The 17,050-nt window shown below is 34.3% G+C and overlaps 1 protein-coding gene across 2 annotated transcripts; it reads left to right on the forward strand.

The window, feature by feature from the left end:
• Window positions 1-6,396: 6,396 nt before the first annotated feature.
• tbx20 (T-box transcription factor 20) lies at window positions 6,397-16,958 on the forward strand. Of its 2 annotated transcripts, none has more exons than XM_051130441.1 (8): window positions 6,397-6,793; window positions 7,757-8,018; window positions 8,268-8,432; window positions 8,862-8,970; window positions 9,590-9,748; window positions 10,062-10,138; window positions 11,712-11,824; window positions 13,385-16,958. In XM_051130441.1, exons 1-8 carry the CDS (start codon window positions 6,667-6,669, stop codon window positions 13,723-13,725), a joined length of 1,353 nt encoding a protein of 450 aa, XP_050986398.1. In that variant the 5' UTR covers window positions 6,397-6,666; the 3' UTR covers window positions 13,726-16,958. The 2 variants fall into 2 exon arrangements, with proteins under 2 accessions (XP_050986398.1, XP_050986397.1); XM_051130440.1 differs by having other exon boundaries at window positions 10,062-10,137; window positions 11,708-11,824.
• The last annotated feature ends 92 nt before the right edge of the window (window positions 16,959-17,050 follow it).

The following is a 17,050-nucleotide window of genomic DNA, read 5'->3' on the forward strand; positions in this document are numbered from 1 at the left end:
AACTAGTCTTAAGTAGCACGGGTAAATTTGTAGCAATAGCCAACAATACATTGTATGGGACAAAATTATCGATTTTTCTTTTATGCTAAAAATCATTAGGATATTAAGTAAAGATCATGTTCAATGAAGATATTTTGTAAATTTCCTAATACCTTAATAACTAATAATAAATTAGTAATGTGCATAAGAACTTCATTTGGACAACTTTAAAGGTGATTTTCTCAATATTTTGATTTCTTTGCACCTCCAGATTTTCAAATAGTTGCATATCGGCCAAATATTGTTCTATCCTGACAAACCAATCATCAACGGAAAGCTATTTATTCAGTTTTCAGATGTAAACATTTTTAAAAAATTGCCCCCATTACTGGTTTTGTGGTCTAGGGTCACATAGAGGAAATCCTTACATTAAAAAGAAAAGAAAAAGTATTTGGCCAATTGTGTTTTGTTAAGATTTCATACACCTTCCTGGCAAAACAAGATTTAATTTTATAGATAAACCAACAAACCACAAACCATTTATTTTCATGTGCAATATAAAAATAATAGTGAAATCTAATTTGCCTATCAGTAACTGTAAGATTGTGGGTGTTATGAGCAGTGCATTTACCCTTATGACTGGTTTTGTGATCCAGGGTCACATTTATTAATAAGTTGAATAAATAATAATGAAATAATAGACATTTTAAACAAATTGCTTATGAATATGTTCATCTTTTGATTATTGCTGTCTAATTTTTGATTTACAACCTATTTTGGGTTCATTTTAAGCCAGCCATATAGTAATTTTTAAACAATAGTTGAGTTAAATAAAATACCCAGGAGTTTTATTTGAGTCAAAACAACCCAGTCACTGGGTTTTTTCATATTTTACCCAGCATTTTTTTTTTTTGTGTATTTAACATTTTAAAAAGAAGAAACATATAATAAGATGTCCAGCTAAATTATGTATTAGTAAAATTGTATACACTACCATTCAAAAGTCACTTATGCTCACCAAGGCTGAATTTACTTGATCAAAAATGCAGTAAGAATCAGTCATATTGTCACAGAATTTAAAATAACTGTTCTTTATTTTAATATATTTTAAAATGTAATTTGTTTCTGAGGCAAAGCTGAATTTTTTATCATCTTCCATGCCACATGATCTTTCAGAAATCATTCTAATATGATGATTTCATGCTCAAGAAACATTTCTACTATTATCAAAGTTAAAAAACAGTTCTGCCTCTTAATATTTTTGTGGAAACTATTTCATTTTTCAGAATTATTTGAAATTATTTAGAATATTCTAAAAACAGTTCTTAAAGACATAAAATTATAAATGTATTTACTGTAACTTTTGAATTATTTAATACACTACCAGTCAAAAGGTTTTTTTCTTTTCTGCTTATTTATTTGATCCAAAGTACAGCAAAAACAGTAAAATTTTGAAATATTTTTACCAATTAAAATAACTGCTTTCTACTTAAATATATTTTAAAATGTAATTTATTCCTGTTAACAAAGCTACATTTTCAGCATCATTACTCCAGTCTTCAATGTCACATGATCCTTCAGAAATCATCTAATATGCTAATTTGCTGTTCAAGAAACATTTATTATTATTATTATTATTATTATTATTATAAATCAATATGCAAGTCAGTATAATTTTTTTGTGAAAGAATGAAAGAAATAATACTTTTATTTAGCAAGGAAGCTTTAAATTGATCAAAAGTGATGATAAAGACACATACAATGTTACAAAAGATTTCTATTTCAGATAAATGTTGCTCTTCTGAACTCATTTTGGCTGTGCTTAATAAATGCCATTCTAATAAATGATTTAACTCAAAGCACCAACGATAACCACAGTAGAATGGATGGGCGGTGTAAACAAATTAGTGTTAAAGGTCACACCCAAAAAGTCGAAACCACATCCATCAGTACTATCGGCAGCCTGTTTACTTGTGACATCTCAGCGTTAACCAAACTATGAGCATCACTCTGACAAGTTCTCACTCACTCACACAAGACTAATGACTTTAAGGCACTTTCACTCTTACTTGGGGCTGCCTTCCCCCTCTGATGGGCCCGGTAAAAATGACTGCCACAGGCTGGAAGAACAGAAGGGTTGAGGTGATGAGAAGGCAAGAGGTCAGACTCAGACTTCCTGGGTTGATTTAGCCCTGCTTGAGCCAAGACACCTCATTCGTTTTTCAGTCCTTAATGAGCCTAATCTGAGATACGTCTAATACCCTCTCTGCATTACCCTTACCCTCTACAGTCTGTATTCCCTGCACACACCGCCTGTCCCCAACAGGCTCCGGTCACGGCCCAGGTCAGGGCAAAAAAAGGTTGGGAAGGGGCCATGTAGACGGCGGGGTGGAGGAGTGCAGCGAGCCGGCGCTGCATTTGAACTTAACCTCCATGTGCCCCAAGACGGACGTGGCAATTAGCACCAGGCTCAGCATCAAAAAGAACAGCGCAGCGTGAAGCTTGTCTAATTAGTCATATGAACGGAGGCACTGGCTCGGCCACTGCATGCCTGTCAGCCCGGGCTAGCTTGGAAAGGGCTTGCCTTCGCCTGAAAGCGAAAGGGGGAATATGAGGGCACTTCTCATGGGTGGAAAATGGAAAAGCTTCTCTAGTTTCTTTGAACCAGCCTGATGCAATGGGACTTACTTTGCTGCCCTAGAATTTTAAGGTCATTACTAACCATGGCAACTTAGTACAGCTGAGCGAATGTTTTACTTTTCCTGTTGAGGTCTCTGAATGGAGGATGATTGTTGCATTTCACGCCTCTGGATTAATCCTGAATATAATTAATCCACTTAATATTGGCCCAGCAGGAATTTTAATACTGACAATATAATTCACACTTCATGACATAATAAAAAGAAGAATGATAATGTGAGTCTGCATAAACTGAAACAAAATGTGGACATTTCCTGATGGGCATAAAGCAATACTCTAATTTTTAAACAACAACAATATTAATACAAAATCTAAATAATCTGACACCACAAAAAGTTAAGTGGTTTAACAACTGGCCACAAAAAGTTTTTTAATATGTGACCCTGAACTACAAAACCATTCATATGGGAATTTGACCTGAATAAATAAGCTTTCCACTGATGTATGGTTTGTTAGGATTGAACAATATATCTGATCAGGAATCTGAGGGTGCAAAAAAAAAAAAAAAAAAAAACCTAAATATTGAGAAAAATCACCTTTAAAGTTGTCCAAATGAAGTTTTTAGCAATGCATACTACTAATCAAAAATTAAGCTTTGATATTTATGAAATTTACAAAATATCTTCATGGAACATGATCTTATTCTTTACTTAATATCTTAATTATTTTTGTTATAAAAGAAAGAAACATAGATCATTTGACCCATGCAATGTATTGTTGGCTATTGCTACAAAATACCCGTGCTATACTTACGACTGCTTATATACTAATATGTATGAATATATACTGTATTCATATAATTAATAATATTAAATTATTAAAATAACAAAAAACAATATGCAATCCCCATGTCTGATGATCATGACGGGTTAATATTGAGGTGAAGAAGCTATAAACAATTATTTTCACGATTTTCACTCAAAAAACATTATTTACATTGAAGAGCACTGATACAGGCCTTACTAAAATAAATATTTAAATCAAATATTTGAGACTTGGTAATGATTTATAATGTTGTGAATGATTTGGCCTACAATGCATCCTTAGATATATTGATTTCATAGTAATTGTCAACATATTCATAACAACATTGTTTACGCAATGCCCTATAAATAATTACGGGCAGCGCATTAATTATATTACTTAATTCCTTAAAGTTTTAATTTGGCTCACCAGCGTTATATTGTCTCAAGTCCGATGTACAAAAATTATTAAAACAGTCGTCTGTTGAACGCCATCCTTGTTTTGGGACATAATTCAGCAATCCCCGAAATGCGTCCATCAGGTGTGTGTTTCAAACATAGTTCCTGTTTGTTAGGTTCCTATTATTTTTGCCAGTATGAAATGTTTGAGACGTTTGACCAGTGTTGCCAGATGTCGCAAGAAAACAACCAAACTGGTTTAAAATAAATAAATAAATAAAAACAAGCGAGTTGAATCATTCATCATAAAAAAGCACTAAAAAGCATAAGGTTGCATAAAACAAATTATACAATGCTAAATTGATAATTGCATAACAATGTTTTATTTCAATAAACTTATGCTCTAAACTAAAAATAATAATAAGAAAAGGCTACAATGTTGTGCATATATTCTATATAAATTATAAGTCAATACATACACAGAATTAAAATTGCATAATATATTTCGCTTGAACAGCAGGTAGGAAGATTTGGCAACTGTGATTAGTTGTAGGTCACATTTTTGTCAAGCACTAGCTAGCAAATTGTAGTCCAAAGTCGCTTATAACAAGCGGACATGGCAACACCGCACCTGACGGGCACGTTTCGGGGGTTTACTGTATCTTTAAAAGTCGCTATGGGCCGGCTGGCACATCGGCCCCGAAAGTGTGAATAATATTCAGTAAGGAGTTACGCTAAGTGGGAAAGCTTTTAGCACATTATCCGCTGGCAATTGCACAGTAATCTAATTTTTTTCCAGCCAAGGTCCCTTATAATATATCTGCAGCATTGGATTTGCATTTGAGTGTCGCCTTAATGGGTTTAAACGCTGTAGATCTGGGGCTCTTGCGTCTCTCCAGAGAGAGTGACATTGAGGATGAGGTGATTCCTCAAGCGGAAAAAACACAAGAGTCAGCGCTTTTGGGATATATATTTATATACAGACTCTCACGCAGCACGAGCACGCGCAGAGAGTGTAGGCTATAGACTGCAAAAGCACAGATTAATAGATAATTGGGAATAATCCAAAATTGATAAGATACTTTTATTGTGTGTATTCATATATATGAAATTTATGCTATTAAAATAAGCACTTAGAAGTTGTACTCTTAAGTCTCATCACGCCACAACTGACCAGTTGAACCCAGGGTAGGCGTAACGCGCAGACCAGAGCTTTATTTGTGGGAAACGTGTTAGTTAAAATCTGCACTAATGATTTTACCAAGCTTGATCGGCATAAGCTTACTAAGTGTTTGACTTGACAAAGGGCCTGTGTCTCAATTTTGGCATAAAGGGAGAGCGGTGGCTTGAGGTGGCGTCTAGACAGGATTTGTTCTTATCAAAAGTTCAAAAGGATAACGCAGGGGGAAAAAAAACCAGAAACGTGTAATTGTTACAAATCAGATAAGGAATGTTACTGAATCTACGAAAATAAAAACACAGATAATAATAATAATAATTATAATAATTATTATTATTATTACATTGTACATTTACATTTAGTCATTTACGAGACGCTTTTATCCAAATCGACTTACAAAATGAGGAAAACAGAAGCAACCAAAACCATGCATTTAATTCTAGAATAATAATTTAGAATTGTCCTAGGCCTATTTATGTTATTTAGTATTTTTCTTTAGTTTTGTTTTGACTTTTCTGTTCTAATTTATGAATTACTTACTAATGTTTCAACTTAGTAAATATATCGATTTCCTGATATTTTATCTTGTTTGTAAGGACAGTTCCACACAGGAACGTGTCGTTACAAGAGACAAAATCAGGAAATTAATTAATAACCTATGTTGTTTTTGCTTTCCAACATTTATATGTATAGCAGTATAACTGGAGAATTTAAAATTCTTAATTTTTTATTAATTTAAATTTAACTAAAATAATTATATTTAAGTTTTAAATACGTCTGGATGGACGTGTGTTTGTGTCGGAGATAAACAGATTTTGTCATAACAAAAATATACTCACTAAAAATGTAGGAAATTAATATAAGACTTATTAATATAAAATATATATATATAATTAGTTGAACTGTAGGTGATAAAACATTTGTCACGTTAAGGAAGTCTGTAACTATTATTCCCTTACAAAATGTGAACATGTACGTTTTCATGCATGATGGAAGCTTATATACATAACCGGCGTTTTAGTGTAGACAGATGTGACGTGTTAAACACTGATGAAGTTTATTTAGCATTTTGACAGCTTTCTCAGGTCCACGCAGCGCTCAGTATTTGAAATCACTTTGTGCGATCTCATGAATATTAAAACGTCGTTCTGACGTTGCATGAGGTTGCAAAAGTTAATAAATATTAATAAGCCACGCCTTTATCAAAAATGTATTCGTTATGATTCGCCAGCTCCCTGACGCCCGCTCACAAGCGTCAAACATTCGACAAATCAGGAAAGTCGACGTCACGAGAATTAATTAATATGCATGAGCTCAGCCGTCACCGTAGTAGTTTGTAAATACTCTGACCGCTTACAGTGGAGGTGTTGAAGAGCCAATGATCTAGAAGCAACACAACGATTGGTCGTGGTTGTGTACGACGGAGGGGCTAGTGAAATTAAGGAGACTGCAAGTGTCCCAACACTTACAATGAAAACCTTGCTTGTGCAAGAGAACTAGAGGGTGACTGGAGCAAGACGCACAATGTCCCAACCGATTTGGAAGTAGCACTCGCAACAGCCTGTAGACTGCGATCTTCTTAGTCCTGACTTAAATATCATCTTGCAATTGAAAGTCGTTTCGGGGCTTTTTGTGCTGCCGAGAATAGTTTTGAGCACTCGCATCATGGAGTACACCTCTTCCCCAAAGCCTCAGCTCTCTTCGAGGGCGAATGCTTTCTCCATAGCCGCACTCATGTCAAGTGGGAAATCGAAGGACAAGGAGTCGGAGGAAAATACCATCAAGCCGCTGGGTAAGAGCAGATCTGAGTCTCTAACGAGTTTTGAGTGTGTTTTTTGGGTTTTGTTACAGTGACACGAGTCTGCACGTGAGACGTACGGTGATACCAGTGTCAAACTACAGCAGTTTTACATAATGGAAAATAGCCTATTATAAAATAGTAAAATAGTATTTAAATAGTTGCATAGTTTTCCAGTGGGTTACACAATTGCATGTGCATCTGCTTTTGTAAAAATTTAAATATCCCAAGGAAACGGGGCAAAATTGTGACCTGTCAGTATGAGGAGTAATTCTATTTTTAAACCGTTTTAAGATATATATTTGAGGAAACCTTACATCAAAAAGTCAAATTATGCATTTGGCTAATTGTGCTGTTTTGTTAAGATTTCGTACACTTGCCTGGCAAATCGAGATTTAATTTTAGAGGTAAACTAACAAACGACAAACCATTTATTTACATTTGCAATATAAAAAAAGAGTGACGTCTAAGCAGTAACTGGAATATTTAAAAACAATAATAGTTGTGGGTTTCATGCCTATTGCATTGGAGTATTTTTGGTGCTTCTATGCAGTTTGTAATATTAAATTCAAGGCAAAATTAATTACAATGTAAAAAAAGAAAATAAAAATACTAATGCGTTAATAAATATTCAAACACATAAAACTAATTATTTTATTGATTTGTTTGTTTTGTATCTATAAAGAATAGCAGTGTAAATTGTTTCTACATGCATTTATTTATTTTTACATTTCATATAGGCTCGTAATAATTAAACAAAAAAACGAATATACAATGTTAAAGCGAATAATGTAAATGGTATTTTGTTCCTCTGTATAACTGTGAAATTATTAATTATTAGAATTATGCTAATAAAATTCTGCGTACTTGTTCCAGGCATTATTTAACATTTATTTAACTGCAATATATTTGTGTACATATGTATTTCATAATTCAGTGTTTTGTTTTTAATTGTAGAACAATTCGTGGAGAAGTCGTCGTGCCATCCAAACCTCTCCGACCTGCCTTCGCTGGAAACCCACGGCGACTTCAGCAGCAGCAGCAGCAGCAGCGGCGGCGGCTGCAGCGGCGCTCCGTTATGTACCGAGCCGCTCATTCCTACGACCCCCGGCGTGCCCAGCGAGGAGATGGCCAAGATTTCCTGCAGCCTAGAAACGAAAGAACTGTGGGACAAGTTCCATGAACTCGGCACGGAAATGATCATCACAAAATCCGGAAGGTAAGCTTACATTATTTTACCTTTCATATATTTAAAACCAGAATACGAATTTGTTTAGTAGACTCATTTAGCAGGCCTATATTTTTAGAGGACAGTTGTGAGTAGCCATGGTTTTAAATATGTAAATATGTTAAAATAGGCTACTTCAGCTCGATTGTTTTACATATTTGAACCTTCACAGGCCTATTCACACACCAAAAATGTTTACTCCCGTAAATGCCACTTGCGCTCATTATGCTGTTTCAACAGACGAATGTTTCCGACAATTCGTGTGTCATTTTCCGGAGTGGATCCGGACGCCAAATATATCGTACTAATGGACATCGTTCCGGTGGACAATAAGAGATATCGATACGCCTATCATAGATCCTCATGGCTTGTGGCGGGAAAGGCAGATCCACCTTTACCTGCTAGGTAAGAAACTTTTCATATTACCTGTAGGCTATGCATTGTTTTGCCATTTTTGACAACGTAAAAAATCTGTTAAATCATCAACAAAATATGAACAGCCGGTGTAACTAAAAAAGGGAATAAATAGTTATAAAACATATTATTTTAGATAGCCTTACATAGCTGATGCGGTAATTCGATTTGAATTTCGCACGTTCTATAATTTCATGTTTTTTAAACTTAAATAAGCATCTATTTACCTATAATACTTAAATAAGCATCTATTTACCTATTTACCTATAGTCATTTATAGTCATTTCAAATCCAAATAAAAATGTTGTCAAATGTAGGCAAATCATAAGGACAGCCTACAATGTAAATAGAAATCGAATAATGCGCATATATCCAAACGGATCGACCGCAAGAATATTTTTTGTTTGTTTTTTTTTACAGGTTGTACGTGCATCCAGATTCGCCGTTTACGGGAGAACAGTTATTGAAACAAATGGTTTCTTTCGAAAAAGTGAAGCTTACAAACAACGAACTGGACCAGCACGGACACGTAAGCAGAAGGCTATATTTTAAATCATTGTGCAATTGCGGCTTTACATTTTATTCTGTGTATGTCAACGTGTATTAATCATAAGCTAATGATTTTATGAAAATAAAAAAAACTGTATTTGTATTGGTAAACACAATTTGCTTTATAAAAAAAAAAAAGTGACTGTGAAGACCAGTTCTTTCTTTTGTGTTTTTAAAAAATATGACGATGTTATTTTAAGTATGATATTTTCAAATAGCCTGTTTGGATATACAACACAGCATATTTAAAGGAAAAGTAGACTGACGATAAAATGTAATTAGTAAATAGTAATATAATATAGTAACTAAATAGCAATGCCTGCAGTAATATATATAATAACACACGATGAAAAAAAAACAAAAAAAACATAGAGCCTAGCCCTGGGTCCAGTAATTATAATAATAATAATAATAATAATAATAATAATAATAAAAAACTTTTCAGTAATTTATTTATAGTTTTCCTGCAACACATATATTCTATAAATAATTAATTATATAAATTATATGAATATAAAAAATGTAATATAATAAAAAAATATACTTAAAAATAATAATAAAATATAAATAGAAAACATAAATTCTACTTTCTTCAACAGATCATCCTGAACTCCATGCACAAGTACCAACCCCGAGTTCATATCATCAAGAAGAAAGATCACACAGCGTCACTTCTTAATCTAAAGTCTGAGGAGTTTCGTACATTTGTCTTCACTGAGACAGTTTTCACTGCAGTCACTGCTTACCAGAACCAGCTGGTGAGTACAAATCAACCAGTTTTTTAATTCCTTTGCAAGCCAGCTGGAAAAGCCAGTGTAGCTATATTTTTTGTCTAAATGTTTGTTTTGAGTATGTATTTCCTCCACTGGCTATTAAAGCTGTTCCGCTGTAAATTATAAACCTATTTTGAATATAAAAAAAAAATAACTGAGTATATTTTGGCAAATATTGATTCAGTTTTAGTAGAACAGTTTATGTTTATGCCTTATGTTTAATTTAATGCTCATGAAATCATGTGGGAGAGGAATAGAACTGCTGGATTAATTTGGTCGTTTCCTATTTTCACTACAGATAACCAAACTGAAGATTGACAGCAACCCTTTTGCCAAAGGCTTCAGAGACTCCTCCAGACTCACGGATATTGAGAGGTATGAGGAATTCTGCTGCTACCCGCGTGTTGATTTCTGACCCGTGTTCAGAGCAGTGACTGATTGCAGAGGGAGGAGCAGCTGCTCTGGGGAGTGAAACGCGTGTGTGGTGGGGAACGTTCAGCCAAACTCATTAACAAGTGCACAAGTGGCTTTTCATTAGAGTCTCATTAGACCTAGACATGTGTGGGCGGAATAGTTCAATGAAAGCTGGAGAAAAAAAACATTAACTTACAAGTGTGCACACTTTATGTGGCTAGTTAATAATTATTATTAATTAAAAATATTATCATAACAAAAAAGGTTAAAAATATATATATTAATATCACTGAATCAATCAAAATATTTTTTTTCATGAACAAAACTAGATTTAAAATTACTTTTCATATTATATTTTTTAATATATATTTAATATATGTATATGCATGAATTTTGCCAACCTGTGAATGTGTTATATGTTCTCAAAATATCATATATTTTAATTACGTCAATTTACGATATACGTATGTATACTACATGAAAATGCACAAGAAAAATGGTCATTCTAACCCAAGATTCACAAGAAAAGTGATTGAATGAACCAAAAATAATTTGATAAAGCTAGAAATGCTGGAAATGGCCGATTTTGGCAATGTACTCTCAAATTAGCATTCCAGTTAAACATTTGCCAGCAAGTTCCATTTGAGCCCCCAACGAAAGAACAAGCGAAAGTCAATGACTTCCAAAAATACCACACAAAAATGCATCCTGCTCTCTCTCTCTCTCTCTCTCTTTCTCCGTCTCTCTATTTCTTTTTCTCTTTGGAAGGGCTGTGAATTAGATCTGATCAATTGATCTTCAGGGAGCTGCAGAAATCGCATTAGTCTGGAGTCGGGCACTGCACTAAAACACAGCGTAATTCAATTGGGCCCCGTGACTGATTGAAAACAGCCACCCAAGTTGTAGGGCTGCGAGGCCCCTCTCCTCGGGAGCGCATCGCAGATAAAAACACACATATTTGTATTGCGCTGCTGACAGATATTGCACTTTCCTAACCTAATTGGGAGGCTAATGTGGACGCATGGCTCTTGTGATGCAGACCATCTCGGCCTGTCTGAGGAGTCTAATCTAACAGGAGCTAATGCACTTACTGCAAGCCTAGCAGACACGCTTCTCTCTACGCACTTGCTGTGTGTTAACATATTTTTATGCGCTTGTTGTTTAAGCTTGTATGAGCCGTCTGATCTGTTGAACACACAATTTGTACCATGAAATGGACATATTTACACCATCATGTATGGTTTAAAAAGTTAGAATAGTAAAAAAAAGTTCTTCACTTACTTTACTTTAGTTTACCTTGATGTGTTATCATATAACCAAAACTGAAATAAAAAGGCAAAAACATAAAAAAAAATATCACAAAATATACAAGTGAAAATTCTGGCATCATTTACTCAGCCTCATGTTATTTCAAACCTGTAAGACTGTATTTCTTCTGTACATGTAATGAAAGTCAGTAGGGTCCAATGTTTGTGTAAGTGGTTGTGGATATAGAGATATATTTTGGGCTATTGTCTTTTGGTTTTTGCTGTAGGGAAAGTGTTGAGAGCTTGATCCACAAGCACTCTTACGCCCGGTCGCCCATTCGGACTTATGCTGGTGATGAGGAAACCTTGGGTGAAGATGGCCACTCAGCACACAGTAGAGGTAAGAGAAAATTATACTGTAAAAATATTGTTAAATTTACTTTTTTGCCTAAAACAAGCAGCTGTGAAAGCAAGAAAGAAAAAATACAGTGACTGTATAGTTCCAGGCTGACTGTATAGTTTTTACAAAATGGTGTAATCTTATTATATCAATTTATTTAAACTACCAAAATTAGCTTTGTAACTAAAAATGCAAATGTAGTGATAACCTATATAATAACTGTAGTTAAAAAAATCCTATGCTATAATTTATTTAAAATACATTTATTTCATACTAAGTATACTTCAAATCCATTAATACATTTTATTTAATACAACAATGACATAGACTTAAGACTTGTTGATATAAAATTATAATTAAACTTTATTTGGAGTATTTTTTATTGCACAATGCACATTTCTTAATATTATGCCAAAAATGTGTTTTAGTATCACTGTTATTGTATGATTTAAAGTTTACCTGAAGTACACTACCAGCCAAAAGTTTTTGAACAGTAAGATTTTAAAGAATTTTTTAAGAAGTCTCTTTTGCTCACCAAGCCTGCATTTATTTGAGCCAAAGTACAGCAAAAACTATTTAAAATAACTGTTTTCAATTTGAATATATTTTAAAATGTAATTTATTCCTTTGATTTCAAAGCTGAATTTTTAGATTCATTACTCCAGTCACATGATCCACTAATCATTTTTTAATATTCTGATTTGCTGCTCAAAAACATTTATTATTGTTATTATTATTATTAATAATATTTAAAACAATTGAGTAAATTTTTGCTGTAACATTATACACTATACCATTCAAAAGCTTAAAATCTGTTTTTTTTAAATCACAGGAATAAATGACATTTTATAATACATTCAAATAGAAAACAAGTATTTTAAATAGTAAAAATATTTCAATTTTACTGTTTTTGCTGGACTTTGGATAAATGCAGGCTTGGTGAGTAGAAGAGACTTCTTTAAATTATTAAAAATCTTACTGTTCAAAAACTTTTGACTGGTAGTGTATACTTGCAGTAGTTTCACTTTAGCACAATCAAATATACTTAAGTATATGTTCATTTGGACCTCAGCACTATTTCTGCACATTTAAAGGTACACAAAAAGATGAAGAACCTTCAGGGTAACACACATGACTTAAAATGCAAAATCAATGCAATCATATGTCATGTTTCTATTTACCCTAAAAAGTAAATTTCATGTCATTTTGATTACAAAAATATATTATTTATTGGCATCTGTAGTTCCATTAAGAATCTTGGAACCTCTTCATTCCACAAAAGGTTCTTGATAGCGGAAAATGTGCTTTTGATTTTTAAAATGTTCTTCATGCTAAGAAAAAAACGTTTTTTTAAAGAACTGTTTACTCAAAGGTTCTTTAGGGAACGAAGAATGGTTCTGTGGAATCTTTTGGAACCTTAATTTTTAAGATTGTAAGGTATCAGTTAACAGGTTTTTATTGTAAAGTCTTTTTCTGTACAAATCACTAATGTTTTATACATTGAAGTGCAAATGTGCTTATTTTATGGTGCAAATAATGCATTCAATTCTTTCCCTGCAGGTTCAGCATTCACCGCATCGGACAACCTCTCCCTCAGCTCCTGGGTCACCACCACATCTGGCTTCTCCGGCTTTCAGCATCCTCAGTCTCTGTCTGCCATCGGAACCAGCACAGCGTCCCTGGCCAGTCCTCTTCCCCACCCCATCCAGGGCTCTCTACCCCCTTACAGTCGTCTAGGCATGCCTCTCACCCCATCTGCCCTGGCCGGCTCCATGCAGGGCAGCGGGCCGACCTTCCCCTCCTTCCACATGCCACGCTACCACCACTATTTCCAGCAAGGGCCCTACGCCGCCATCCAGGGACTGCGCCATTCTTCCACAGTCATGACCCCGTTTGTATGATTCCTGCCACTTCAGGAATGATAAGATTTCCCTATCACCGGCATGCGAAGACATACGGCACCCATACACATGCTTACACGAAAGGAAGAACCACATGTAAATAACATTGACTAACGACCCGGACGTGCTGCTTCGTGCAGTTGTGCTGGAGAAAAAGCGAACGGACACGGATTCTTGTAAAACAGAACTTCAAGCATGAGTTTTTAGTGTTGATAAGAGACTCAGAGATCCGTCTTCATCTGCAGATGTGTTAATGCTACCTTTAAAGGGATAGTTCATCTTAAAAAATGAAAATTCTGACATTATTTAATCACCCTCATGTTCCATGAGTGTTCCAAACCTGTATGTGTTTCCTTCTTCAAAGGAACATGAAAGAAGATATTTTGAAGATTGATACCCAAATAGTCTGGTCTATATAATGAAAAAAACTGAACTGAACTGAACTGAAACTGTTTTGGTTATCAACATTTTTCAAACTATCTTCTTTTGTGTTCTAGAAGTAAATATCTTCTTTCGTGTACTAAATTCATCGAAATTTCTTCGTTCGCGTTCTAGAAGTAAATGGGAACTGAAAGTGTTTAGGCGCCAAGTTTCGTCAAAATATCTTTGTTTGTGTTCTAGAAGTGAACAGGAACCGAAAGAGTTTAGGTGCCAAATGTCGTCAAAATTATCTTCTTTTGTGTTCTAAAAGTAAATGGGAACCGAAGGTGTTTAAGCACCAAATTTGGTCAAAATATCTTTGTTCATGTCTTAGAATTGAACGGGAACCCAAAGCATTTAGGTGCCAAAATTCATCAAAATATCTTCTTTTGTGTTCTAGAAGTGAGAACTGAAAGTGTTTAGGCGCCAAATTTCGTCACAGTATCTTCTTTCGTGTTCATCTTCTATCATGTTCTAGAAGTAAATGGGATCCGAAAGAGTTTAGGTCCCAAATGTCGTCAAAATATCTTCTTTTGTGTTTTAAAAGTAAATGGGAACCAAGAGTGTTTAGGCGTCAAATTTCGTCACAATGTCTTTTGTGTTCATCTTCTTTCATGTTCTTGGAGTGAATAGGAACCGAAAGAGTTTAGGTGCCAAATTTCGTCAAGATATCTTCTTTTGTGTTCTAAAAGTAAATGGGAACCGAGAGGGTTTAGGCGGCAAATTTTGTCAAAATATATTCTTTTGTGTTTTGCAAGTGAATGAGAGCCAACTATCTTCAAAATATTTTCTAGGATAGAAACTCATACAGGTTTGGAATGACATAAGGGTGAATAAATGATGACAGAATTTTCATTTTTGAGTGAACTATCTCTTTAATCATTCATCTCATGCCTTTATTGCCACCCAGAGCCAAATGAGAGAGAACATAACTCACTGAACGTAACACTGGACTACTGCTGTTTCTCATTCACCATTCTGATCCATCGCCTCATAATGATATGATACAGTATCTGTGGAGCTGCCAACCACTCAGCCCTTGTGTTCAAAATGTCAACACTAGAGGGCGCTGTGCTGTTTGAAAACCGCAATACTGGATGGAAACAGTATACATGTGTACATGCTGGACAAGCTGGTTTTATCTTTCTGGTCAGATACGTTTATTTTCTGTAAAATCTGTTTAAGGCATTTCATTTTGTTTTATATTTAAAGAGACAGTTCTTCAAGGAAACGGAAGTTCTGTCATCATTTACTCACCCTCATTAGTCACAAAAAAGATATTTTGAAGAATGTAGGTAACCAAACAGTTTCGGATTCCATTGAGTTCCATTATATATTTTTTTGTCAATGGAAGTCAATGGGAACTTAAACTGTTTAGTCGGCCTTCAGCGAGAAAAACTAAATCACGACAGTGTGACGAGGGTGAACTGCAACTTATATGAACCTGTGGACACCGTGAGGCCATTTCTACATGTTGGAACCACAAAAAATGGACAGGTTGCTGTTTTGTAGCTGGCTAATATTTCTTTCCAGCCCCAGAAACTGATCTGTAGCCACTCTTGTCGACAGCCAGCTTACAGGAAGTCTACACCTGTAAATAATGGGCTAACTTTTAAATAATAGGCTCGTCTTCCTCAGGGGAATGAGGGAAATTGGGTGATTTGTGGCTGAAGTGTTCCTATTTGTATAGTCACATCGACAACAATTCATCAGCATCCTGTAACCAAATCACAGAGAAACAGCGCTTGCTGTAATAGCCAGATGAAGACTGGAGTGTGTGTGTGAGAGTGTGTGTGAGGAAGTTAATGATTCTGCCTTTTTTATGCATCCTTCAAATCTGAACAGAACAGACAAGCATAAATACACAAACAGAGCCACACAAAATATTCAGTCAGTCTGTGCATTTCCATGGTTCAGATTGAATGTGATGTCTGAGGTAAAGCTGATAAAAAATGTGCCCACCATTTCAAGCCTTTGATTTATGAACAGTCTAGTATGTATGTTGCAATATATTAGCAAATGTTTTTTCTTTATGCCTTTTTTGTTTGTTTGTTTGTTTGTGTGTATTTCTAAGTCAGCTGTATCCTACTCATAAAGAGACGTCTGACGGTTTTTGTTTTGATGCCTTTTTTAAGTGCAATATATTTATTTCAGCTATGAAAAAAAGATATGGCTAATGTAATATTTGAAGCAATGATAGATGTTATTTGTAAACAAAATGAAATATATATCACCCCAAAATAATGTTGTGAGAGTGTGATTTTTACATTTGCATTGTTGTTATATGCTGCCATCACAACTGTTGCATTAAATAACTACAATACATACAATACACTATTAAAAATAAAGGCTCCAATTTGGTGTCTTTTATGGTTCCGTGAAGAACCTGTAACATCAACTGAACCTTTCCATTCCACAAAAGGTTATTTAAAACCATTAAAAATAAATAAATAAATAATTAAAAATATCTATCTATCTATATATATATGTACTATAAACATTAAAGTATAAAAATATATCTATATATTTAATACAAAAACTAAAAACAACTTTTCTTTTTTTGTCTTTGTCTTTTTCTTTTTTTGTTAAATATACTTTTTCGAGTATTTAAAGGACCCGATGGGCAGCCATCAACACTGCATGTGCAATTATTCAACACTCTTTATACTCAACAGATTGTTTTAATGTTAACTGTTCTTCTGAAATACCTGAAATTCTCTTTTCAGGGAGCAGACTGTGTATATTTTATAGAGAGAGAACTATTTCTATGTCTATGCATGTATGTATTGATTTATAAAATCAATATGAATTGATTTTATGATTATAAATTCTTTGAAGGCTTAAAGAGTTGCACATTTCAGTAGTTTTACAGTAAAATGTGTGCAACACACAATACACTAAACAA

The sequence above is a fragment of the Labeo rohita genome, chromosome 16 (assembly GCF_022985175.1).
Source record: "Labeo rohita strain BAU-BD-2019 chromosome 16, IGBB_LRoh.1.0, whole genome shotgun sequence".
Lineage (NCBI taxonomy): Eukaryota > Metazoa > Chordata > Actinopteri > Cypriniformes > Cyprinidae > Labeo > Labeo rohita.